Source organism: Triturus cristatus, chromosome 9 (genome assembly GCF_964204655.1).
Source record: "Triturus cristatus chromosome 9, aTriCri1.1, whole genome shotgun sequence".
In the NCBI taxonomy this organism is placed as follows: Eukaryota; Metazoa; Chordata; class Amphibia; order Caudata; family Salamandridae; genus Triturus; species Triturus cristatus.
Window position 1 is genome coordinate 1,145,345,056 of NC_140592.1, and position 25,815 is coordinate 1,145,370,870.

The 25,815-nt window shown below is 49.1% G+C and overlaps 1 protein-coding gene across 1 annotated transcript in view; it reads right to left on the reverse strand.

The window, feature by feature from the left end:
- The window catches only part of SPTBN5 (spectrin beta, non-erythrocytic 5), a 1,776,766-nt gene that overhangs the window by 744,882 nt on the left and 1,006,069 nt on the right, over positions 1–25,815 (reverse strand). The window contains exons 37-38 of the mRNA XM_085627084.1: positions 9,627–9,731; positions 7,853–8,044 (exon numbers count right to left, since the gene is read on the reverse strand). Coding sequence (XP_085483210.1) covers positions 7,853–8,044; positions 9,627–9,731 — 297 coding nt within the window. The remainder of the gene's footprint in view (positions 1–7,852; positions 8,045–9,626; positions 9,732–25,815) is intronic.

Genomic DNA, 25,815 nt, shown 5'->3' on the forward strand with positions numbered 1-25,815 from the left:
AGATGTCCAGGACTAGGATTCTGCGGGCTAATGCAGTGGTCCCAGTCTTGGCTCTGGTAGAATAAGCATGCAAGGCCTAAGGAGTTGCTTCTTTGCCAATGCGTAGCAGACTTCAATGCAGAGCACAATACACTAGGGAGATGGCTCGCTTCTGCACGACCTTCTTCGCTCCGACATACTCCATGAAGAGTTGGTCATCCTCCAAGAACACTCTGGTAGAAAGACAATGCTCTTTTGGGTCCAGTCAGTGAAGTCGCTCCTCTTCTTTAGAGGGATGTAGTACAGTGTAAAAAGTAGGCAGGGTGATGGAGTAACCTACATGAAAGGAAGTGACAACTTTCGGCAGAAAGGAAACTCTAGTTCGCAGAATCAGCTTGTCTGGGTAGATGTTCAAGTATTGAGACTTGGAAAACAAAGTCTGAAGCTCACTGACCCTCTGTAATGTGTTTGCCATAAGTTGGCAGGGTATGCTCAGACGTGAGTCCCTTGCTCACTTTGCCACTGGATTCAAGCAAGTCTGGCTGAAGACGGCTGAAATGCCAGAAACCGGTCCTAGGAAGCTTGTTTCCGGTCCAGGGAAGGCATGGCTTGGCAGTTTGGGCTGGACTGTTCCCATGAGGCACAGGGTCAGACTGATTTGCATATGGCCATGTCTGAACTGGGGTGGCAGAGTGGGCTAAAGAACGGTGATGGTTCAAACCCAGATCTGTTGACTGGGTGTGAGTGTTTGATTGGTTCTGATGCTCCGTCCATCACCACCCCCTTTTGTACCGCTTTATTTGCCATAAGTTGGCAGGGTATGCTCAGACGTGAGTCCCTTGCTCACTTTGCCACTGGATTCAAGCAAGCCTGGCTGAAGACGGCTGAAATGCCAGAAACCGGTCCTAGGAAGCTTGTTTCCGGTCCAGGGAAGGCATGGCTTGGCAGTTCGGGCTGGACTGTTCCCATGAGGCACAGGGTCAGACTGATTTGCATATGGCCATGTCTGAACTGGGGTGGCAGAGTGGGCTAAAGAACAGTGATTGATCAAACCCAGATCTGTTGACTGGGTGTGAGTGTTTGATTGGTTCTGATGCTCCGTCCATCACCACCTCCTTTTGTACCGCTTTGTTTGCCATAAGTTGACAGGGTATGCTCAGACGTGAGTCCCTTGCTCACTTTGCCACTGGATTCAAGCAAGCCTGGCTGAAGACGGCTGAAATGCCAGAAACCGGTCCTAGGAAGCTTGTTTCCGGTCCAGGGAAGGCATGGCTTGGCAGTTCGGGCTGGACTGTTCCCATGAGGCACAGGGTCAGACTGATTTGCATATGGCCATGTCTGAACTGGGGTGGCAGAGTGGGCTAAAGAACGGTGATGGATCAAACCCAGATCTGTTGACTGGGTGTGAGTGTTTGATTGGTTCTGATGCTCCGTCCATCACCACCCCCTTTTGTACCAAATTGTACTGCCACCAGAAAACTGTCTTGATGGTAAGGAGTCTGAGAGGACAGTGGTGCAAGGGCTCAAAGGGAGCGCACATCAGGAACATAAAAACTAGATTAAAGGTCCCACTGAGGCAAGATGAAGAGTGAAGGAAGAAACATATGTTGCAAACCTTTAAGTAAACAGGTACAATAGGTGGATATGGAGAGGGCTGGCTGGTCAGGCAAATGCAGAAATGCTGATATAGTAGAAAGGGAACCCTTTAAGATTCCCAGAGCAGAGCCCTGCTAGGCGAGGGAAAGAATAATTTGATTAACCTGAGAAAGGAGAGCAGAAAGGGGGTCGACCTGTTTTCCTGCACACCTTCTGACAAAGTTGCACCATGCAAAGGCATATACTATTTTGGTGGAGGGGAGCCGGGCTGCCAAGATAATATTGCAGACTTCGGGCAAAAGGTTGTACGCTGTCAACTGTTACCCCTAAATGTTCATGCAAGAAGGCGGAACATTGACAGGTTCAGATGGAGAACCCTCCTCTGTTGCTGTGACAGAAAATCCTCCTGTAGGAGCAGCCTGATCAGAGGACCGCTGACTATGCTCAACGGCTTGAGATAGCAAACTCTCTGAGCCCAGTCCAGAGCCACAAGGATGACTTGGGCCTGGTTGTTCCTGATCTAGTTGAGAACTCTGGGCAGGAGTGGTATGGGCAGAAAGGTGACGGGAGGCTATGCTCCAGAAGGTTGATGTGGAGTCCAGATTCTGCCATAGACCAGAGGCCTCTGATCACCACCTCTCCCAGATGGCCATCCCATCACAGGAGTGACGCATCCGTCACCACTGTCATATCTGGTTGGGTAAGGGAGAGGGGTCGACCGCTGACTCAATCACGGTTTGTTAACCACCACTGCAGATCTTTTGCAGTTCTCGTCCAGTTCTGGACTATGTCGGAGAGATTCCCCCTGATGCTATGCCCACTGGAATTTCAGGTCCCACTGCAAAGCCCGCATTTGCTAGTAGGCATATGTCACAAGCAGGCTGCAGGAGGCCATGAGGCCCAACAGCCGCAGAATCAGTCTCAGAGAAATCTGGAAAAGAGGCTGAAACATCAGTGTTATAGCCAAAATATCCTGGCCTCACCATTCATCAGGATAGGCAAGAAAAGCCCGAAACTGCACCATGTCCAGAACTGCTCCAATGAAAGGGAGCGTCTGAGAGGGAGGCAGGTGTGACTTTGGCACATTGATAGTGAACCCCAGTAAATGCAGGAGGTCCGCCATAGTCTGGAGGTGGGAGGTGAAAGCATGATGCAAGTCCACCTCCGAATGCCAGTCATCTAGATAGGGGAAGACTGGCACCCCTGATTTCCGCAGATGAGCTGCAACCACCGAGATCACCTTGGTGAACACCCCAGGGGTGCTGGTAAGGCCAATGGGGAGCAGGCTGATCTGAAAGTGCTTGTGGCTCACCGTGAACCGCAGGTAACGCCTGCGGGCAGGCTGGATGGGAATGTGGAAATATGCGTCGTGCAAGTACAATGCTACAATCCAGTCTCCCAGGTCCAGGGCAGACAGGACTTGAGTGCGCATGTGCATTCTGAACTTCTCCTTCTTGAAAAAGAAATTGAGAGAGCACAAGTCTAGGATAGGACGAAGGTCTCCATCCTTCTAGGGCACCAGGAAGAAGCGGGAATAGCAGCCACAATCTACTCCTGGCATTGGCACCCTCTCTATGGCTCCCTTGGACAAGAGAGCCATCACTTCCTGGAGGAGCAAGGATAGATGATCCTCTGTTAGCCTATCGCAAGCAGGTGGCATGGGTGGAGTAGTAGTCACGAAGGAGAGGGAGTATCCCCTCTGGACAATTTGAAGAACCCATCAGCCCAATGTTATAGACCTCCAGTGGCAGGTGATGGCATATCCTGCCTCCCACTGGGTGCCCATGATGGTAAGAGGGGAGGCTATAAGGGTTTGTAGGCTGCTGCTGCCAGGGGGAGGGGGTGGTGTACAGGCACGACCTCTGGCTGCCCGAGCCATTGGGTCTGTGGGTTCTCTGTCCTCAACCACAACAGAGGCTCGGAAGATTGCGCGCCATGGTGGCTGGGAGGGTATAGACACAGCAGGAAGCCCCTTCCGTGGCTACGAAAGGAGAGAAAGGTAGATTGAGGATGGTGAGGGGCCATAGAAAGGCCCAATGGCCAGGCCGTAGCCCTGCTGTCAATGAAGAGCTCTAGTACTGAATCTGCCTTGTCTCTCGAAGAGACAGGAGCTATCAAAGGGCATGTCCATAAGCGATGTTTGGACATCCCCTGAAGTTGTTCCCAGCCAGGCGTGGCACCGTAAGGCCACCATTGAGGAAACCGATCTGCCCAGCGAGTCAGTGGTATCCAGTCCACATCGGATCGTGAACTTAGCTGCAACTCTCTTATCGGCAACAGACTGTGAGAGTATGGCCTGTGCCTCCTCTGGAACCATGGGCGGCACCTGCACAACCAAATCCCATAGAGCATGGGAGTAAAAGTCCAAAAGGTATGCGATGTTCACAGACCGCAGTGCCAGGCTGGTGGAAGAAAACATCTTCTTGCCTAAAGTGTCCAGCCTTTTGAAGTCCCTATCCGGTGGGGCGGAAGGGAATGCACTAGGATTTAAATGGGAGGTAGAGGCTTGGACCACGAATCTTTCTGGGGTAGGGTGTTGTGTGAGGAAATTGGGGCTGAGGGATGGTGACAGTCTATCATCCTATTCACAGGAGCCCCTATGCTGGGCTTGGACCAGGTCCCAAGCAGGAGCTTTGTAAGGGCTTGATTAAATAGGAGAAATGGTTTTGAGGGAGTCATTCCCGGCTGATGCACCTCCATCAAGATGTTCATCTTGACTGTCACTGACGGCAAGCTAAGGTCCAGGACCTCAGCCGCCCTTCTCACCATCATGGCAAAGGACGCTCCTACTCCATAGCCATGATTGGGTGTGGAAGCATGCCAGTATCTGGCGAAGTCCAGTCCACTGGCCTTCACCAAGTTCTCACACCATCTTATGTGTGGATGAAAATGTTGGTATTCTTCATGGTCCAGCGACCCCTCCCAATGCTCCCTGAGTCCTAGCCCATGGGAATAGGGCTCAGGCTCTGGCCTGGAAGGCAAGGCTCTAGTTGGCACTGACGTCAGCGTCTGACGATGCCCCTCCGGCGACTGGAACAGTCCAGCCCGAACTACCAAGCCATGTCTTCCCTGGACCGGAAACAAGCATCTTGGGACCGGTTTTGGGGTAACACCCTTCATCAGCTAGGCTAGCTTGAATCCAGTGGCAAAGTGAGCAAGGGACCCACGTTAGGGCATACCCTGCCAACTTAGGGCAAACAAAGCAAACAAAAGGAGATGATGGACAGAGCGCTGAAACTTTTCAGACACTCACCCTCAGTCACAGATCTGGGTTGATTCCATCATCGTTCTTTAGCTCACTTCGCCACCCCAGTTCAGACACAGCTATGTGCAAATCAGTCTTGACCCTGTGCCATACCAGGAGAAAACCTTCTCAAAAGACTTTGACAAAAGTAAAAAAAAGGCTAGTAAAAAAGTGAATAGGCATAGCTCTCTCCAGATCTGCACTGACTGGTGCGAAAAGAAAAGAACTGCCATCAGCGCACTGAGATGGCACCTATACAGGTACTGCGCACGTCACTTCTGGCGCGGTTGATACAGACGACACCACGTGGAGCCGAACAATACCACCAACCAGTGCGCAGGAGTACGAATTACAAAAAAAATCTGGATCTAGACTGACTCCTAAGGATAATTCTACGGTACGGAATCTGCGGCTAGAAGGATCTATCAGATACGGATAATTGTTCACAAATGTGAAGTTCATCTGTTTGCTTGTGTGTACATTTCTTCATAATGCCAGATACTGTTGTTGCTCATCCAGTTCTCTCAAATGACCTGAATGTTTTGACAGTTATTTTAATGGTTACTGCGAAGGTGTAAATAAAAAACAATAACGTTGTTTTTAATAAAACACATGAGCAGTGACGTTAGGTAATCAATGCATTGATCGACATCATCTTATCACTTGGCTGAGTTTTGTTGTAGTGTTTTTAGGAGTGACTCTTTTCCATGGAAAATAAATGTTGCTGAATAATGTGTTAATAATAGATCCAATATGGTAACACTACAATAGTGTGAATGCACTTGAAATGAGTTTTTTAAATATTGTATAGAAGTGATGTCAGTTTATTTTATGATTTTGCTGTCATTTGGGACTTAAAATATTTCTGATTTATTTGATTAGGTACTCTGCACTGTGCCTTCATGACATTTAACCTTATTTATGTAAAACTTTATTTTCAAGATTTTGTAATAAAACCCTTTAACATTTTCCCTGATCTTGAACTCAGTTCTTGGGTGGCCCCAGTTACTTATTATTTGCTACTGCGCTAAACTGATGTAGGGTCTGCTGATGGGGAGGGTGCCTTTGCATGCACGATGAACCCAAAGCTGAACCGCCAGAGGTAAAGTCTGAGTACTTTGATTTTTGGGGTGACCTGATCTTTGGGGCATGGAGTCCCGCTTACAAAGTTTCAAGTCAGAAAAGTGACCTCCTTGTCATAGGCACCAAACAAAAAACAATAAAAACAATCTCTGACCACAGCACATTTAAACTTAAGAACTCATTGGCTATGTATGTAATTATTTTCTTTATATATGAAGCTTACCCACTCTAGTAGTAGTATGCTTCATCATTGGATCCACCCGAGCCCCTAAAAGCCAGGGTGGGCTCAACGTGTTTCAAGGAGCACCTAATTATATCCTACCGGGGGACTTTAAAGATAATAAAAATACCTAATTTGACACAAGGGGCCCGATTCACAGAACTAACTTAAGACAAAATCCTAAACTTACTACTTTTGGTATTCACAGAAGGCATTTAGTAGTAGTAAAGTTAGGATTTTGACAGACTTAAGACAGACTTAAGACAGACTGAAGACAGACTGAAGACAGACTTAAGAATTCTGGGGACAGTCCGTATTTTTTTATCATCTTAGACTTGGGTTTACGCTTTTGATATTTTTTTGTATAGGTGATTATTACTGCATCTTGCACTTTAGGGAACTCGGTCCCTAACAGCGTTGTGTGTTGTTTTATCTATTGAATGCTCACACTATGTGTTTTACTTCGACTGCGGTTCTTATATTGGGATGGTTTTTAATAACTGGAAATAATACAAATTTGACTTACTGTCATTTAAGGAAATTATCTCTTTCTGCGCATATTATTGTATTGCACCCCCTTTACGTTTTTTTGCGGTTCGGCCATGGTCAGTTTAAATGAACCATCTCCATACATCCTTTCCCAGTATACATGATTTTATGTAGTGTACTGTCTCCTTAACTATGGTTTATGCAAGTATCTAGCTGTAGGACGTTCACTAGGAGCAAAAAAGGAAATAAGCTTGCATTACGAAGGCTGGGAACGGAGCAGATTTTAAATGTAAATGTAGTCATTTTCCGTTTTTGTCCTGGATGTAATATCAGACTGCTTTATTCTGCTTTACAGTAAATTGCGACCAAAATCTTGCACAGAAATGGGATGTTTCTATACGAGTCTTTGGGGTCTTTGGAGAGGAGACCAGGAGCTGTGAAAGCTTTTCTTCTTTGTTTACAGCAAACACTACCTGTTCCCACTCACTTCCATATCTACTGTGCATTTCAATTTAAAACTTCTTACCCAATCTTTGTTTTTTAAACATAATAAACTATAACCACCTCCCTGCACTGAAACAGTCTGTTGTTCATAGAAATGGATGAAAACATCTCATTTAGAAATGAAGGGTCGCATCCTGTGCTACGTGAAATGGTCAGAGCAGACCTGGGCAGAGCACCTATGGTTGGCACTGTGTTCCTCTATCACTGCGCTGCTGCACTGTAGCTTACCATTCGCCAACGCACATACACTTGCACCATAATCCAAAGGTGGGTGTGTGATGTCAAGCAAAGGTTTTGTACTAGAAGGGGACTCTTCCATTGTAAAATACTATGATTTTATATAATTTAACACTTTTATAACTTTGGTGCTGTACAGTACAGCACACATGCCACGCTAGAAAAGTTTCGAGACAAGAAAACTTTTCTCTAACTTGATACCAGCCTCGGGGTGGTGTACATTCTTAGCGCAAATCTCTGTTAACCATTCTTAGTAGATTGGGATTTGTGTCAAAGCCCATGAGTGGTTGCATGTGAATGTCAATGCACGAACCATGTAATGCCTCCTTGACAAAAAGTAGTACAAAGACCTAGTTTCTGTTACTTTGAGCTACTTTCCAGCTCAAAATGTTTTGTGCTGGAAATGAAATCCCAAAAATCAACACTTTGCACCAGTTTGTATCACCTTTGTGATACAACTCCAGCAACAAGATCACAGACTGTCCTACTGTTCTGAGTACCTCTGCCACATTCTGGTTGAAGAGCGCCAGAAGCCGAGAGACATCCAGCTCCTTCCGCCGGGTGCACGAGAGCTCTTTGATCCGCGCCCTCCTCTCCAGAAGAGAATTCAGCTTCTGCTTGATCTGCATGTTTTCGCGGTTCCTGTCTTCTTTGCTCTGCAATCTCGCTGCCTGGTCTTGTAGGGACACCATCTGGAAATATCAGAACAGCACAGTGAGAACTATGCCCCATGCAGGATCTCGGGATAATGTTCATAATTCCGCATCAGTACAGTTCGTGTGAGGGACTGACATGAAGAACCTTGCTGGTTGGATATCACTGTGCCGTCATAAACACCATTTTGCTGTCATGGATACACTCTGTTGTCATGGACACCATTGCTGTGCCATCGACTGGCATATTCTAGTCTATTTCTCAAATGGGTGAATGTATGCCTCGCATGACACCAACATGTATCACTATCCATGCAAGGGGCATCAATAGCTGGGTATGTGGCCATATGGGGTGGTCAGTGTGATGTCACAGGCCACAAGGACTTTTTGCTACAGGGTGACCCCCGCTGTTCCAGTACAGGGTGGAGGTTGGACATATGAAAAGCATCTAAATCTCTTGAATGTGGTTTTATGCACCACGTCTGCCCCAATGGATGGTGCTGATTCCACCTCTTTGTGGTGAGTGCAGGACTCTAACACTAGGCTTCCCTGTCTGTGCCAGTACAATATCCTTTTTTGGAAGGCTCTCTTCCAGTTAGTCAATTAAACATCGAGTAAAGTATTTATCTTCATTCAAATGAAATACTTTCAGTCAGTTTTCGTACTCGTTTATTATATATTACTGTTGACAAGAATAAAAGATGTTATCTAAATACATCTTTAGGCTTCAAAGTCACCACTAAACATTATTCAATGTATGACGACTCTTAAAACCTCCATTCTTATTTTTGCTGATGACAAATGTTTTCTTCTTGTCCTACAAGTCCTCGCTTGCCGAGGCTGATCCCTCCATTTCCCCGATGCCCGCCTGTCAGTATGCCTGTGATGTGAGCCTTTCAGTGCCTGGAGGTTTATTATGATACATGTCAAAGGTGTTTGTCATATGACAGATCCTGGCATTCATATAGACGCACATCTCGATAGAACGCAATGCCTGTGAATCTGGCATTCATTCTGAAAGCAGGTTGAGCGTTGAGGCTAGGCCGCTCCAGGGCTGACTGGTCACCCGGTGCTTCCATCCCCAGCACAAACACAGGGCTCAAGTGTCCGGCCTGAATTCTACATCGGGCCTGAGAGAGTCAAACATAATGATCCCCCATGCTCATAGGAGTTCTTGGAGACTAAGAATCACAAAGCATATTCTTTTCCTGAGAAGCTCGCTCCCACATGCATTGCACTATACAGAGGCCACCTTGGAAAATGTCTCAGTGCACAACATAAACACTGACTGCTCCTCCGAGGTGGCCCTGCCTTCTAGGACACGCGACAAGATGCGGGAACTAAAGAGTACAGACTAAATGCACCTGGCCATTTTAATGAAATAGCAACCTAACTGTAAACACCCTAAAAGTTAAACTGCATAAACTCTGCCATCTCTGTCTGATGCCCTTTGCATGCAATTGGGCATTAAGTGTGCTTTAAATCCAAACATCCGTCCATACACGCGATAGTGAAGTCAGCAATTAGAGGTGCTCTAGCCAGACAGGGGATCCTGCAACTATCAATCAATGCCCATGTATTCCACAACCCGACACAATGTTCCCAGACTGGCCCTCCATACCTTCTCATCTTGAGATCCCAGCAACTTCTCAAAGGCTTCATGCTTCTTGATCGACCTCTCCACTTCGTCCACAGAACTTGCAAGGTCGCTGGATTTCAGGGAAATCTGAAAAAAGAACCCTGATTTTCACATCTGCACGTCGCATTGCTGGTTCCACAGTGTCACCAACATGTCCTCGTATTCCAATACATTTTGCAGACTTACTTTTACGTAACATTTTAAATGCTGGGCAAAAAACAATCATGTACCGTAAGCAGTCCCTCAGAGTTGGCCCTAGCAACAATACTTCTGGTATCAGAACCACCAACCATATCTTCCTGTCCTAACCTTGTTACTGTGTTATGCAATCCACACATTACTAGGGCTTATCTTACCTTTGAGAGGAAGTTCCTCCAGGATACTTTTCTGTCCAGCTTTATGCCAAGAGATTTGCTTCAGTATGTGGGCTCTCCCCAGAGGAGTATGGTGTAGGCAGCGTCCTGTGCTTAGGAAAATGTAAAGCTGCACTGGCTGTAGATGGACCACCAGATGTTAATGTTTCTGCCTCTAAGCAGGACTTTTTTCCTCCGAAGACACACCCAGCTGCGTGGCGGCAGCACTTTGGTGTAAAAATGTCTATTGTGCCAGGTCACCCATGCCAAGATGGCATGAGAGAACTACTGTTGCAAATGTGGGAAGTGGAAATAGCCTTAATGCGTGGGGGCATTTTCAGTGCCCACATGAAAAATGTCCTAGATTTGCTGGGTGTTTTCTTCGGTGTGTTACAGACATTTCCATTTTTTTCCTGTACTTAACTGCAAAGTGTTTTTTACATAGTGATTTTGCATCAAACGAATAGGGCTGAACATGGTGGCAAATCGGCCACCTTACATTAGGGGGACAGTCTAGCAGACGTTTGGCTTACATGATGGTTTTGCACATAAGGGACTGTGCTAGACATGGTGGCAGCCGGACAGGCACAATTCCGGCAGCCATACAGTTGTAAGGACAGTCTCCTAATAATTGAACTGGTGGCTGGTCTGCCCTTGGCAGCACTTCCATGCTCTGTCTTCAAAAGGGAGAGGGGAATGGAGAGGAGGGTACGCAGGACATGCCCCTTTTCTTGGCAGAAATTGTGAGAAGTTGGCCTGATATGTAGTGCTCACTATTCTAGTGATCACTGTGTATCATTCCAAACGACCCTTATTGATGATTGGTTGTAAGTCAACCTTATAGACCAGCTATCCTAGTAGCGTGGACAAGAGCAGTCTTCAGGCTAAACTCTAGAGGGCGTGTTAAGCCAGCTGTTTACCATCACATATACCCCTTGAACACCAAGTGAAAGGACACCACACAAGTTGTTATGAAAATAAAGGATATTTATTTATAACAAGACTACCCTGGCTCTTTATGAGTCAGGGAGCTAAGCACACTACAAAAACTCTTATGAAAATACTTCTGGTTGCACAATTTACACAAATGCCCGAAGGGCACGAAACCATTTACACTGCAAGTAGAATGGGAAAGGTTAGAAAGTTTAAAGTTACTGATTCCGGAGCAATCCGATCAGTGGGACTAAACGAAAAAGGAACTGGACACTTGTAGAGTGAACCTACGATGGAGCACCGAGATGCTCGAGTTACCTAGCCCAGAGGCTGCGGCTGCGTGGGGTTCAGCAAGATGTCGGGAGTCCTCGTTGTAGTCTCAGGAGCCTGAAAGAAGAAGTTGCTGGCAGGCGACCAGTGTTGATGTTCAGAGAGATCCAAGCCTGGATCGGTGATGAAGAAAACCTAAAAGCAGAGGGGACTCAGTTCTCAACCGCTAGCCAGCGATCGTGTGGGTACCAGGAAGGTACCGGCTGAAGTCACCTCGACCAGGTGAGTGGGTGACGTCGGACTCGGCTGTTCCTCGGACCGGGAGGCGCGGCGGCGACCAGGATGGAGGGCGAGCTGTCCCACGAAGGTGTCTGCTGTCGATGATGCTGGGCCCAGGAATGGGGCAGCAGGTCTTGGCAGTGGCAAACCCACGCGGTGGAGTCAAGATGGTGTCGGGAGTGAACCAGGAGGGTCCGAGGTACTCCTCTGTTGAAGGGGAGCAAGAGCCAGTCTGGAGCAACCAGACCAGTGATGAAAGTCTGTCGTGGTGCGTCGTGAAGAGGGCCACAAGCCGGTCGGCGAGTGGCCGGACAACGCGGTGAGCAACAAGGAGCAGAAGGGCCCCCACGCAGATCTCGTGGATGCTGGGGAGGCAGACTTCGGTGCTGGAGCCGCTCAGGGTTAGGGCTTCTCAAACCCTAGGTGCACTCACTCGAGGGTCCCTCGGTGGGCGTGCTAGATAAGCGTCGTGCAGGTTCTGAAGATGGCCGGTCCCGCAGGTCTCGTCACACCTACGAATCTCAGCTGGGCTGATGATGTAGGTAGAGGTCAGAGATGGCAGGGAACCCGGGTCTCGTCGAGCTGGGCAGTCTTGATCCGTGGGAGAGACGTACAGCAAACCGCAAGCGCTTAGGTGGTGCCTGCTGGTGCAGGGTGGCTACTCCTTAGCCACAAGGGAGAGTCTTCAGAAATAGTCAAGAGTTCCTTTCGTGGAAAGTAGTTCAAGATTCAGAATTATCCAATTTGGGAAGGGGACCCGCTCCCACCTTTATTCTAGGAAAAAGGGGCTGGCCCGTGACTAGGTCCTACCTATGGGTGGGACCAGGAGGGGGGTGGTTACACCCCTATCCTTTGTCCGGCTTCGCCCCAGCTCAGGGGCTGGTGTGCCCCCGAAACTGGTTTGAGCCAGGCTATGCACAGTGAGCACCGGGGTGCCACTTGCAATCACCTTCCTTTCAGCCCTGCCTACCTGGGATACACAAACCCTGTCTGGGATGGTGCTAACACCGCCCTCGACAGGAAACCCTTTGTCCAAGCTCCCCTCGCTGGAAGGTCTCCCAGCAGCAGGAGGTCAGACTTGTGTCTGGTGGCAGCATCCATTTTGTGATGCTGAGGCTTGAGTCAACTTTAACCGGGGTTCAAGGTTACTTCCATGTCGTGTCCCTCTAGAAGGGTGGAATGCTAACCCCGTCGCCAGAACTGGCGAGGGGTTCGTATTCCAATTCGTATGACACCTTACTCGACATGTTTGGGTGATGCGATGCCAAAGTTAGCAAATAACCGCGAGGATTATAATGCACTTTAAGGTAGTTGGCCCGCGTCACCATGGAACGGCTATTAGGATTTGGTTCCGCAAGCCGTCGACGGGCTCAGCTCGCGCCAGAGCACCATCTCACATGATTCCCAGCATTCTGCCTTCAGGATTGATAAGGCCTGCCATAGGAGTGACTGACAGGAATCCATGCGTCCATTTTAGGGTTAGGTATAGGAATACTACACCTACAGCAACGGGTGATTACACCACCTTGCCCCAGCTGTCGTGCAGCCAGTTGTGTCAGATTTGGGCAGCCATCCAGGGGTGGCATAATACATGCTGCAGCCCCTGGTAGGCCCTGGGTACACCGATGCCCTGGATACCTGTGGTATGCTGATACAGGGACTGATAAGGCGGCCCAGTTCCAATTAGTGGATGCACCTAATGTACATGTGTGTTAATTTCGAGAGAGAACAGCTAGGCTGTGGGTCTGATTGGCAGGCCCGCCGCCGGGGAAAGTCGTAAACCAATGAAGCAAAAGCAAAAAATCTGGGTGATCATAGGATTGCAGACCCTACTCTCCTACATGACCCCCCCCCCAAACTTTGGGACAATAAGCTAACCTTGACCAGGTGAGTCTTCTTGCTCTAAGTGGAAATACCTGGAGAGCCCATCTGCATTGCCATGATCAGTGCCAGGTCTATGCTCCACTGTGAAGTCCATCCCCTGTAGGGAAATGGACCACCTAAGTAGTTTGGGGTTTTCACCCTTCATTTGATTTAGCCACAAGAGGGGCTTATGGTCGGTCTGAATCTTGAAGTGAGTGCCAAACAAGTATGGCCTCAACTTCTTCAGGACCCAAACCACAGCAAAGGCCTCCCTCTCAATAGCTGACCAATTCTTCTCTCTGGGGGTCAGCCTCCTGCTAATGAAAGCTATGGGCTGGTCATGACCATCAAAATTCAGCTGAGATAGAACAGCTCCCACACCCAACTCCGAAGCGTCTGTTTGGACAATGAATGTTTTGGAGTAGTCTGGACTCTTTATGATAGGTGCTGTGCACATGGCCTGCTTTAGGTCATCGAATGCCTTTTGACAGCTGGCTGTCCACTGAACTTTTTTTGGCATCTTCTTACTTGTCGGATCGTTTAGCAGGGTCACAATGGATCCATAATTTCTGACAAATTTCTGGTAATAACCAGTCAGGCCCAAGAAAGCTCGAACCTGAGTCTGGGTGGTTGGAGGAGCCCAGTCCTGGATGGCCTGTATTTTGCTCTCCAATGGCTGAACCTGGCCTCCACCTACAAGGTGGCCCAGGTATACAACCTGTGTCTGCCCTATCTGGCACTTAGTGGCCTTGATAGTGAGGCCTGCCTTCTGCAGAGCCTCTAACACTTTCCTCAGGTGGACCAGGTGATCCTCACAGGTGGAGCTAAAGACAGCGATATCGTCCAGATACGCCGCGCAGAAGTCGTCCAACCCAGTGAGAACTTGATTCACCAGCCTTTGGAAGGTGGCAGGTGCATTTTTCAAACCAAAGGGCATTACCACGAACTGATAATGCCCACCCGGGGTAGAAAATGCTGTTTTGGGCTTGGCCTTCTCAGCTAACCTGATTTGCCAATACCCAGCTGTCAGGTCAAATGTACTTAAGTAGTTGGCCGAAGCCAACCGGTCTATAAGTTCATCTGCTCTTGGTATCGGGTGGGCGTCAGTCTTAGTGACTGCATTGAGGCCTCTGTAGTCCACGCAAAACCTCATCTCTTTCTTACCGCCCTGGGTGTGAGGTTTTGGTACGAGAACTACTGGACTAGCCCAGGGGCTGTCCGAGGGCTCAATGACTCCCAGCTCCAACATTTTCTGCACCTCAGTCTTGATGCAGTCTCTGACATGATCAGGCTGTCGATAGATTTTACTCTTTACGGGCAGACTGTCCCCAGTGTCGACCTCATGGGTACACCAATTGGTCTGACTGGGTGTCAGAGAGAACATATGTCGAAAGGATTGAAGAACCTGTTTACAATCCTGTTGTTGATGTCCAGAGAGGCTGCCACAAAAGACAACACCATCTACTGACCCATCGTCAGGGTTCTGAGAGAGCAGGTCCGGGAGAGGGTCATTCTCCTCCTCCTGTCCCTCATCTGTGGCCATGAGCAAGCCCATGCCCTCCCTGTCGACATATGCCTTGAGCCTGTTTACATGGAGCACCCGGTGGGGGCTCCGGGGAGTTCCCAGGTCTACCAAGTAGGTGACCTCTCCCTTTTGTCCAATGATTGTCTGGGGCACAGACCATTTGTCTTTGAGAGCTGCTGGGGCCACTGGCTCCAGCACCCACACCTTCTGTCCAGGCTGATACATAGTCAGGACAGCCTTTTGGTCGTGCCAAGCTTTTTGTAATTCTTGGCTCGCCTCAAGGATTTTAGATGCCTTTTCCATGTACTCAGCCATCCGCGAGCGGAGACCGAGCACATAGTCCACAATGTTTGATGCCGGCTTTTTGAGAGGTCTCTCCCATCCTTCCTTTACCAAACAAAGGGGTCCCCTTACAGGATGTCCGAACAGAAGTTCAAAAGGGCTGTAGCCAACCCCCTTCTGCGGGACCTCTCTGTAGGCGAACAAGAGGCAGGGTATCAGGACATCCCATCTCCGCCGAAGCTTTTCAGGTAGTCCATGAATCATCCCTTTTAGGGTCCTGTTGAATCTCTCAACAAGCCCATTGCATTGTGGGTGATAGGGTGTGGTGAATTTGTAGTTGACACCGCACTCCTTCCACATAGCAGTCAGATATCCCGACATGAAGTTTGCACCTCTGTCGGAGACGACCTCCTTAGGGAAGCCCACTCTGGAGAACACTCCAACTAGGGCTCGAGCCACAACAGGTGCTGTAGTGGTCCTAAGGGGAATAGCTTCAGGATACCTGGTGGCGTGGTCCACCACCACCAGTATAAACTTGTGCCCTGATGCTGTCTGGGGTTCCATTGGTCCGACAATGTCGATCCCCACTCGTTCAAAGGGTACCCCCACCACCGGCAGTGGTATGAGGGGGGCCTTTGTCGTGCCACCTGACTTACCACTGGCTTGGCAAGTGACACAGGAGCGGCAAAACTCCTTCGTATCTTCGGACATGTGGGGCCAGTGAAAGTGTGGAACAATTCTGTCCCAAGTCTTATTCTGGCCTAAGTGACCTGCAAGGGGAATCTCGTGGGCCAAGGTAAGGAGGAAACCTCTCAGAGACAAGGGGACGACCAGCCTCCTGGTCGCGCCAGGCTTGGGGTCTCTTGCCTCGGAGTACAGGAGTCCATCGTCCCAGTACACTTTGTGGGTACCTGTGGCGTTCCCTGCAGCCTCAGCAGCAGCCTGCTGTCTGAGGGGTTCAAGTGAGGGGCAGTCTAACTGTGCCTTCCCCAGGTCTTCCCTAGAGGGTCCCCCTGAGCCCAGAAACTCAACCTGACCAGGTTCAAGCTCTTGTGGCTCAGTTTCCCTCAGTTCCTTAAGGTCAGCCTCCTCAGAGACTTGATCCACGACCTGGGGCAAGGGGGAAGGCGAGGCCTTACCCTTACTGCTCCTTTTCTTGGATGGTGTCTGGTCCGTTCTTCCAGGATCCAGCATCTGTTCAGTGGGGCATCTTTTGGCCTGTGACCTGGTCACAGCAAGGACATGTGCTGGCAAGCCTAACATTTCCATGTGAGTCCTCTGCTCCACTTCTGACCATTATGACGTTTCCAAATCATTGCCCAACAGACATTCTACGGGGAGGTCTGAACTAACCACAACTTTCTTCGGGCCACTTACCCCTCCCCAGGAGAAATCAACAACTGCCATACTGTGATTGGTAGTGACATTGCTGGCATTGGTCACTAGGTAATCGGTACCTAGCATGATCTGTCCAGGGTCCACAAAGTTAGGCGTCACCATGGTGACACTGGCACAAGTGTCCCTGTAGGCCTGAGCCACTTTTCCATTGATCAAAGGCGTCTGCCTGTATTTGCCCAAAGTATTGGGACTGGCATCAGGGGACATATCCATATCCCCTGTACAGACAAGGACGGCCTGAGTGAGCGTGCCAACTAAGTCGTCACTCCCCTCAGTTCCCAAGGTTAACCCAACTAATGCCTTGGGAGGCGCACTACCACTGCTGACTGTACTAGGGGGTGCAGGTGCCTTAGGGGCTGCAGTGGCAGGAGTTTGCCCTCCTTTCTTGGTGCACTCACTAAACCAGTGAGTCTTACTTTTACAGTATTGGCACCACCTTTTTGACTGGCCTTCTGGAGTCTTCTTTTTCTGCTGTGAAGCCTGATCCCCACCCTCTTTGGTTTGTTGGGGGCCTGTCGAAGACTTCTGGTCATTTTGTTCGTTCTTGTTACTACCCTTTTGGTCTGCTTTCTTCTGACCACCTTGGTTCTGAGTCTGGTTCTGCTTGACCCTTGTTCTGACCCATCTGTCTGCCTTCTTTCCCAATTCTTGGGGAGAGGTCAGCTCCGAGTCGACAAGGTGCTGATGCAACAATTGGTTCTGACAGTTGTTTAAAATCTGTTCTCTCATGATAAGATTGTACAATCCTGTGTAATCAGTAACCTTGCTACCCAGCAACCAACCTTCTAAAGCCTTAGTGGCACAATCGACAAAGTCAGCCCAATCCTGAGACTGAATTTTCTGGGTGTCCCTGAACAGCACCCGGTACTGCTCGGTGGTTAAGCCGAACCCATCAATCAGTGTATTCTTCAGGACTTGGTAGTTGTTGGCATCCTCAGCTCTCGTAGTGAGGAGCTTGTCTCGTCCTTTACCTTCAAAGGAGAGCCACAGTATAGCTGCCCACTGACTTGGGGGGACGCACTGGACAGTGCAAGCCCTCTCCAAGGCAGTTATCCACTTGTGGATGTCGTCCCCTTGCTTAAAGGGGGGCACTATTTTACTCAGGTGTCTAGTGTCTATACCCCTGTCTTTCTCTCTAATGAGAATGCTGCCACCAGTGGGATCTAACCCACTCAATTTCTGCTCTCGGGCCAAGGCAAGTCTTTCTTTGGCGAGGGCAAGTTCTTCCCGCTCGATCCTCAGATTGACTTCCCTCATCTTCGCTTCGTGCTCCCTTCTCTGAGGGGACGTCATCCCTCTCTGAGAAGATGCCTGAGAAACATGTGTTCGAACAGATCTGTTAGAGCCTCTCGAGAGAGACCTAACTCGTCCGTTCCCAAGGTTAAGCCTGCTTAAGCGTGGGCCCGGGGCTCCCCCAGTTCCATTCTCATGCCTGCTTAAGTTGGTCCTTGTGAGCCTACTGACTACTACGGGACCTCCGTCTGCCTCGTCCCCTTCTAACTCTTCTTCCTCTTCCTCCTCACCATTGAGGTCGAGGTCAGGGTCACCAAGGGTTCCCTCTAAGGGAGGCATGTTCCCATCAGCATTAGGGGGGCCTGTGTTAGAGGACCTCCTAGCATCGTAAGTCTCTAAGAGACCTATCAGAAATGCGATGGTAGGGTTAGAACCCTGGTTTAGCTTCCTGGAGGCACACAGCTGTCTCATCTCCGTGAAGCTAAGAGCTGCATATCGTGACACGACCTGTGGAGGGTCACTGACCACTAAGGGAGTCTCTGCAGACTCTCCGTGGACCGACATGCTTTCTAGTGAGGTGTAAGTGATGCACCTACCTACACTATGTGTTTCTCTACTGATCCCTTGCTAAGAGTTATAGTCAGGGTGTGCTAGTCCCTGTTTCACTATAACAGCTGGTTCAGTAGAACTCAGAGTATTCTAAGTTAAGTTATATGTACCTGGGTACTTATGTGATCTTTCAACTTGATATTCTTAGGATACGTGGGTGGTAAAACAACAGCAAGCTCAAATCCCAACCGCTGCTCACCAATGTGAGAAGTTGGCCTGATATGTAGTGCTCACTATTCTAGTGATCACTGGGTATCATTCCAAACGACCCTTATTGATGATTGGTTGTAAGTCAACCTTATAGACCAGCTATCCTAGTAGCGTGGACAAGAGCAGTCTTCAGGCTAAACTCTAGAGGGCGTGTTAAGCCAGCTGTTTACCATCACATATACCCCTTGAACACCAAGTGAAAGGACACCACACAAGTTGTTATGAAAATAAAGGATATTTATTTATAACAAGACTACCCTGGCTCTTTATGAGTCAGGGAGCTAAGCACACTACAAAAACTCTTATGAAAATACTTCTGGTTGCACAATTTACACAAATGCCCGAAGGGCACGAAACCATTTACACTGCAAGTGGAATGGGAAAGGTTAGAAAGTTTAAAGTTACTGATTCCGGAGGAATCCGATCAGTGGGACTAAACGAAAAAGGAACTGGACACTTGTAGAGTGAACCTACGATGGAGCACCGAGATGCTCGAGTTACCTAGCCCAGAGGCTGCGGCTGCGTGGGGTTCAGCAAGATGTCGGGAGTCCTCGTTGTAGTCTCAGGAGCCTGAAAGAAGAAGTTGCTGGCAGGCGACCAGTGTTGATGTTCAGAGAGATCCAAGCCTGGATCGGTGATGAAGAAAACCTGAAAGCAGAGGGGACTCAGTTCTCAACCGCTAGCCAGCGATCGTGTGGGTACCAGGAAGGTACCGGCTGAAGTCACCTCGACCAGGTGAGTGGGTGACGTCGGACTCGGCTGTTCCTCGGACCAGGAGGCGCGGCGGCGACCAGGATGGAGGGCGAGCTGTCCCACGAAGGTGTCTGCTGTCGATGATGCTGGGCCCAGGAATGGGGCAGCAGGTCTTGGCAGTGGCAAACCCACGCGGTGGAGTCAAGATGGCGTCGGGAGTGGACCAGGAGGGTCCGAGGTACTCCTCTGTTGAAGGGGAGCAAGAGCCAGTCTGGAGCTACCAGACCAGTGATGAAAGTCTGTCGTGGTGCGTCGTGAAGAGGGCCACAAGCCGGTCGGCGAGTGGCCGGACAACGCGGTGAGCAACAAGGAGCAGAAGGGCCCCCACGCAGATCTCGTGGATGCTGGGGAGGCAGACTTCGGTGCTGGAGCCGCTCAGGGTTAGGGCTTCTCAAACCCTAGGTGCACTCACTCGAGGGTCCCTCGGTGGGCGTGCTAGATAAGCGTCATGCAGGTTCTGAAGATGGCCGGTCCCGCAGGTCTCGTCACACCTACGAATCTCAGCTGGGCTGATGATGTAGGTAGAGGTCAGAGATGGCAGGGAACCCGGGTCTCGTCGAGCTGGGCAGTCTTGATCCGTGGGAGAGACGTACAGCAAACCGCAAGCGCTTAGGTGGTGCCTGCTGGTGCAGGGTGGCTACTCCTTAGCCACAAGGGAGAGTCTTCAGAAATAGTCAAGAGTTCCTTTCGTGGAAAGTAGTTCAAGATTCAGAATTATCCAATTTGGGAAGGGGACCCGCTCCCACCTTTATTCTAGGAAAAAGGGGCTGGCCCGTGACTAGGTCCTACCTATGGGTGGGACCAGGAGGGGGGTGGTTACACCCCTATCCTTTGTCCGGCTTCGCCCCAGCTCAGGGGCTGGTGTGCCCCCGAAACTGGTTTGAGCCAGGCTATGCACAGTGAGCACCGGGGTGCCACTTGCAATCACCTTCCTTTCAGCCCTGCCTACCTGGGATACACAAACCCTGTCTGGGATGGTGCTAACACCGCCCTCGACAGGAAACCCTTTGTCCAAGCTCCCCTCGCTGGAAGGTCTCCCAGCAGCAGGAGGTCAGACTTGTGTCTGGTGGCAGCATCCATTTTGTGATGCTGAGGCTTGAGTCAACTTTAACCGGGGTTCAAGGTTACTTCCATGTCGTGTCCCTCTAGAAGGGTGGAATGCTAACCCTGTCGCCAGAACTGGCGAGGGGTTCGTATTCCAATTCGTATGACACCTTACTCGACATGTTTGGGTGATGCGATGCCAAAGTTAGCAAATAACCGCGAGGATTATAATGCACTTTAAGGTAGTTGGCCCGCGTCACCATGGAACGGCTATTAGGATTTGGTTCCGCAAGCCGTCGATGGGCTCAGCTCGTGCCAGAGCACCATCTCACATGATTCCCAGCACTCTGCCTTCAGGATTGATAAGGCCTGCCATAGGAGTGACTGACAGGAATCCATGCGTCCATTTTAGGGTTAGGTATAGGAATACTACACCTACAGCAATGGGTGATTACACCACCTTGCCCCAGCTGTCGTGCAGCCAGTTGTGTCAGATTTGGGCGGCCATCCAGGGGTGGCATACTACATGCTGCAGCCCCTGGTAGGCCCTGGGTACACCGATGCCCTGGATACCTGTGGTATGCTGATACAGGGACTGATAAGGTGGCCCAGTTCCAATTAGTGGATGCACCTAATGTACATGTGTGTTAATTTCGAGAGAGAACAGCTAGGCTGTGGGTCTGATTGGCAGGCCCGCCGCCGGGGAAAGTCGTAAACCAATGAAGCAAAAGCAAAAAATCTGGGTGATCATAGGATTGCAGACCCTACTCTCCTACAGAAATTACTTTATGTTCCTCTAAATTAGGTACTATATCCTTTAATATTCTTTAGTTTCATGTTCTACATAGTACTCATAGTTTGAGGAACTTCCACCTGCTAGTTAATGGGAAACTAACTGGGATGGTCAATCATCAATAAGTGTGGATACCACGAGGTTAAAGCTCCACAGCCAATACTTAATACATCACAAGCAAAGACGTTCACAATATGAGTCGCATCAGTTACAACTGTCCGTTTCCACACAGAACCAGTATGGGTTAGTGTCATATCACACTGTGGTATTACCTGTAATCCAAAAACCAGCCTGAGAGTCCTGTATCTCTGAATTTTCAAGACACAAAACTATTTAAAGAGGGAGACATCCTCTTCACAGAGGAATGATTTGGGATTTTATCCTACAACACCCTTTTACTGTTCCTGGGGTGAGACCAATAAACGCAGCTCCAACCATTTCTTACTCAGTTCATGAAGGTGAGCCACAACCCCACAGCTCCTTGGGCGGTGTTAGCCCAGTGGAAAGTCTAAAAGGTGAGCCATACAAATTGTAACTATACCTCACACACACCACAGGGAAAAGGTACACTAGCTGCACCTCCAACCCCCATACATAGGATACATGTTGAGTCAACCAAATTATGAAAAGAATCCACTGTGTCTCATTTAGTCACTGTTATATACACTGCACATAATAAAAAACAGTGGGCATTTACAATGACACTAAAAAGTTAAAAATGTGAGTGGTGGTTTAAGTTCAAGGGATAGTTCAGTTTCACACTTCAAAGTTATGGTGGATACCTAAAGGCCCAGTTTACAAAAGTGGATCTAACTTCAGAATAATCTGGATCTATATATCAATCAGTTCTACCTCGTGCATCTCTGCTCTTAGAAGGCTGCCTGTCTTGTAAACATTCTACCCCTACCTGTCAAGCTGCGCTTAGTTTATATCACCACCATGTCTATAACCCTGGATTAAATCAGATAGGGGCGACATACTCCCCATCAAGCACCACACAGAGTTAACTAATTTGGAGTCCCCGACATGGCAGCAAACTCTTCCAAGGGAGAGGAAACAGCCTCTTGCAAATGACGTCCAGAATTGCTATCATGAAGTGTAACCTGCTTAGAGCTGTTAGATAAGTACTACCAGGTAGATCATGCAAGCTTTGTTTGCAGGAGATAATTTTCTGTGCTAGTTGGATAAGTTGGGAAGCAGTGAAAAGTCATTAAAACTAAATGGGAACAAAACTGAATGTTTATGCTGCTTGGCAAACAGAGTCCCCAGGACACTTCCCCATAACTACTGGCCCCTTTCATCTGGAGAAGAGCAGCAGCTGCCAAACACAATCCATAATCTTGGGGTTGTGTTTGATGACAAACTATCCCTGGAGAGCCAGGTCACGAAAGTAGCAGGCACTTGCTTCGCACTTCTTCGTAGTCTAAGGAATGTGCTATCACCACTGTCCATCCAAGCTCAACCCCTTGTTGTGTGTAGTGTGATATTTAGCAGATAGGACTACTGCAATACCCAGCTACTTGTAGCCCCTGAAGATTTGGTTAAGAGATTGTTTACAGTACAAGTGGTAGCGGCAAAACTGGTGTTGAATAGATCCCGCACAAAGCCATGTGCATTGTGCTCAAGGCACTGCAGGGAAAAGGCCTGGTGCCTCTACAATGTAGAATGAAAGGATATACTCCTGGGAGACTGCTTTGTTCTACAAATTTGGTTTGCATACAAAAAAATTCCAGTAGTCAAGACAAGGAAGCTGGGCCTTCATAGTTAAAGTGGACCAGCTGCGGAATGAGCTACCACCCTCACTTAGGTCTTTAACAAACTGCTACATTTTAGGAATGCTTTGAAGACCTGGCTATTCCCCATGTAACCTCTCCAGCTTAGGTGTATGTGCATGTTTTGTTGGCAGTTCATCAGTTCATTATCTGTAAGTTTTAGTGCCAGGATACAAATTTGGTGACAGAAATGCTCCACAAATGCAAAAAAAAAAATACAAATAAATAAATAAAAGCACCCCTGTAGGAAAGTAGAATGTGCTTTCATGGTTACCCCCACCTTTTGCTTGATGTCAGTGTGTTTGTGACCTAGTTGGACTGGGATCCTGCTAATCGGGACCCTAGTCACTGTGCTTTCTCCCTAAATTGACCACAGTAAGTACTTTTGTACATCCACAATTGGCTACTGGCGTACCCTTGTAAGTCCCTAGAATATGTTACTAAGATACCCAGGGCATAGGTACACCAGGGGTCTCCCATGGGCTGCAGCATGTATTATGCCACCCGTGGGAGTCCACTTAAACTGTGACTACAGTCCTGCTGTTTCAGCTTGTGTGGGTTGGTGCTTGCACCTCTCAATACAGATATATGTTTCCTTTTATCTGAGGTCACTACACTTAAAACCTTTAAGTCACCCCTATGGCAGGCTCTTCAGTACTGAGGGCAGGGTCTTGGTTATAAGTGTGAGGGTGCCCTGCATTTTAATACACATAGTGGACATCAGTCATTACGATATGTCTACCTATATAGTAGCTGCACCAAGCACAGTCATGTTTGATATCAAACATGTTGGAATCATACCCCAACACCGATTCCAGTGTTGAAAGTATGATCCCATTTACTGGGAGGCTTCCTTGGGTACCCCTGTGTACTCCTGGTAACAGCCTTTCAGGGTCTGCCAACTAGCTAGTGCTGCTGCCGACCCTAGACACGATTCTGCCCTCCTGCTGCTGAGCCAAGCTTGAGAAGGGTAAGGTAGAACAATAGGTTTCCTGTCACAGGCAGGTGTGACCCCTCCCAGACAGGACTTAGTGTATTGGGCTGGGGTGGGGGTGTTTGCCGGCACCAATAGACTGCTTTGAAGGGCACATTTGGTGCCCTCCTTACATACTCCAGTGTGAACCAGTTCAGAGAGCCCTTGTCTCCCGCTCTGGCGCAAAACTGGACAAAGGACGCGGGAGTATCCTCTCCTCTGGCCAGCCCCTCCTCTTGGAGGGACCTCGAGTTGTTCCAATCCTTTCCTTAGGGTACTTAAGGGCTTACCTGTGGGTGGTTCCTTAGATTGGTCGTGGGGCAAGACTCAAACCTGTAACTACATCATTCTTTGACTGTCTGCACACTTGGATTTTGTTGGACTTCGACTGGAACCGAGACTGCACCAAGGAAGACTCCTGCTGCTCCTGATCTCGCGGTTCTTCAAGTCTTCTTCATCGTTTGTGTCTGTGTCTCAGCCAGGTTCTTCAACAGACCAGTGGGCATCAAGAACACCCGAAGTAATCTCCCTTGGAGTGAAGGAGTCACTCCCCTGCGTCTGCAGGTACCACAACGAAGCTTACAGGTCTGCTGCACAACAAAGCTTTCCGGTCTGCTGCTCCTGTTGTCTTATGTACTTCCCCAGGCTCAGCAACACAGGTGGTGGTTCTGCTACTCCCTTGAGGCCTGACTTGTCCTCTCTGCAAATTTGAGGCCAGTATCCCACGTCAGAACTGCTGGGACCGAACCCCGGCCTCTGCACCATGTCAACTTGCCGTTGCCTAAGCTTGTTCCCTCTGCACTCCAGAGATCTTCGGGCTATAAGAAGCTCGATCCTCCAGCATCTCTTTTCTCCAAGAACAGCGTCCTCACCGCATCCTTTGCACCATGGATCTTCATCTTTGGTGATCTGCTCGAGGTTGTCTTGCGAATCCTGTGCCTTCAGCCTGTGGGTCCTCCTGAGGGTCTTCTACTGCTTCAGTAGGCCCCCCTGCTTGTTTGGGGCCTGCTCTAACTTTCCTGCTGTTGGTGAGTCCCTTGGACCTTGCTGGTTCCAACGTCGCTCCTTCTTTGTTCTCCACGCCAGTTGTGGCTACCAAGGCTTGTTGGTGCTCCCACCGGACACCGGCCACCTAGTCATCGACAACCTAATTGGGACAGGTCATGCACAGCTCCTGGACTTCCTAGGAGTTGCTTGGTCCTCACAGCTGAGGCAACAAGATCACTGTTGATTCTCCTGAACCTCCTGACATCGGGGGCATTGTGTCTTCGTGTCTCCTGGTCACTCCCGAGTGGCTTAGACTCTGTCCCCTCTGCTTGCAGGTTCTTCACTTCCAGAATCTACCCTTGGATTCCACCAGACTTTTTCACTATCTTCTCCAGAGGCATTTTCTTCTTAGTCTTCCATTGTTGTCTACTGAGTTTTCCAACATCTCTTCACACCTATGCACCTGACTTCCCTTATGCAGGTAACCTGGTTGCCGGGGCATCCACAGGTGGGGTGGCTCTCCAACCATCCGTCCTCTAAGGGAATTCTTCAGGGTCCTCTGAGAAGAGTCCTTCTTCTGCAAAACTGCAACCGCGACTTCTCTATTTACTGCCATTGGGCAAGCAGCTGTGTTCCCACTCTGCACACAGCCTCCGTGGGGTTCCTGGGTACTTACATTGGGTTGTTCCTTGTGTTCCTAGCTCCTCTGGATCTTCTGGTCCATGGCCCGTCCTCCTTTGCAGTTTGCATTCCATTTTCTGAGCATATGGTTTGGTCTCCCTCTGGCAATCACTGTATTTTGTGTTACTTGCCTGATTACATTTGAAGTATGTTGATGTATAGAGTTAATACCTCCAGGTAGGAGCTATACCAATGTGTTAGTGAGTGTTGTGT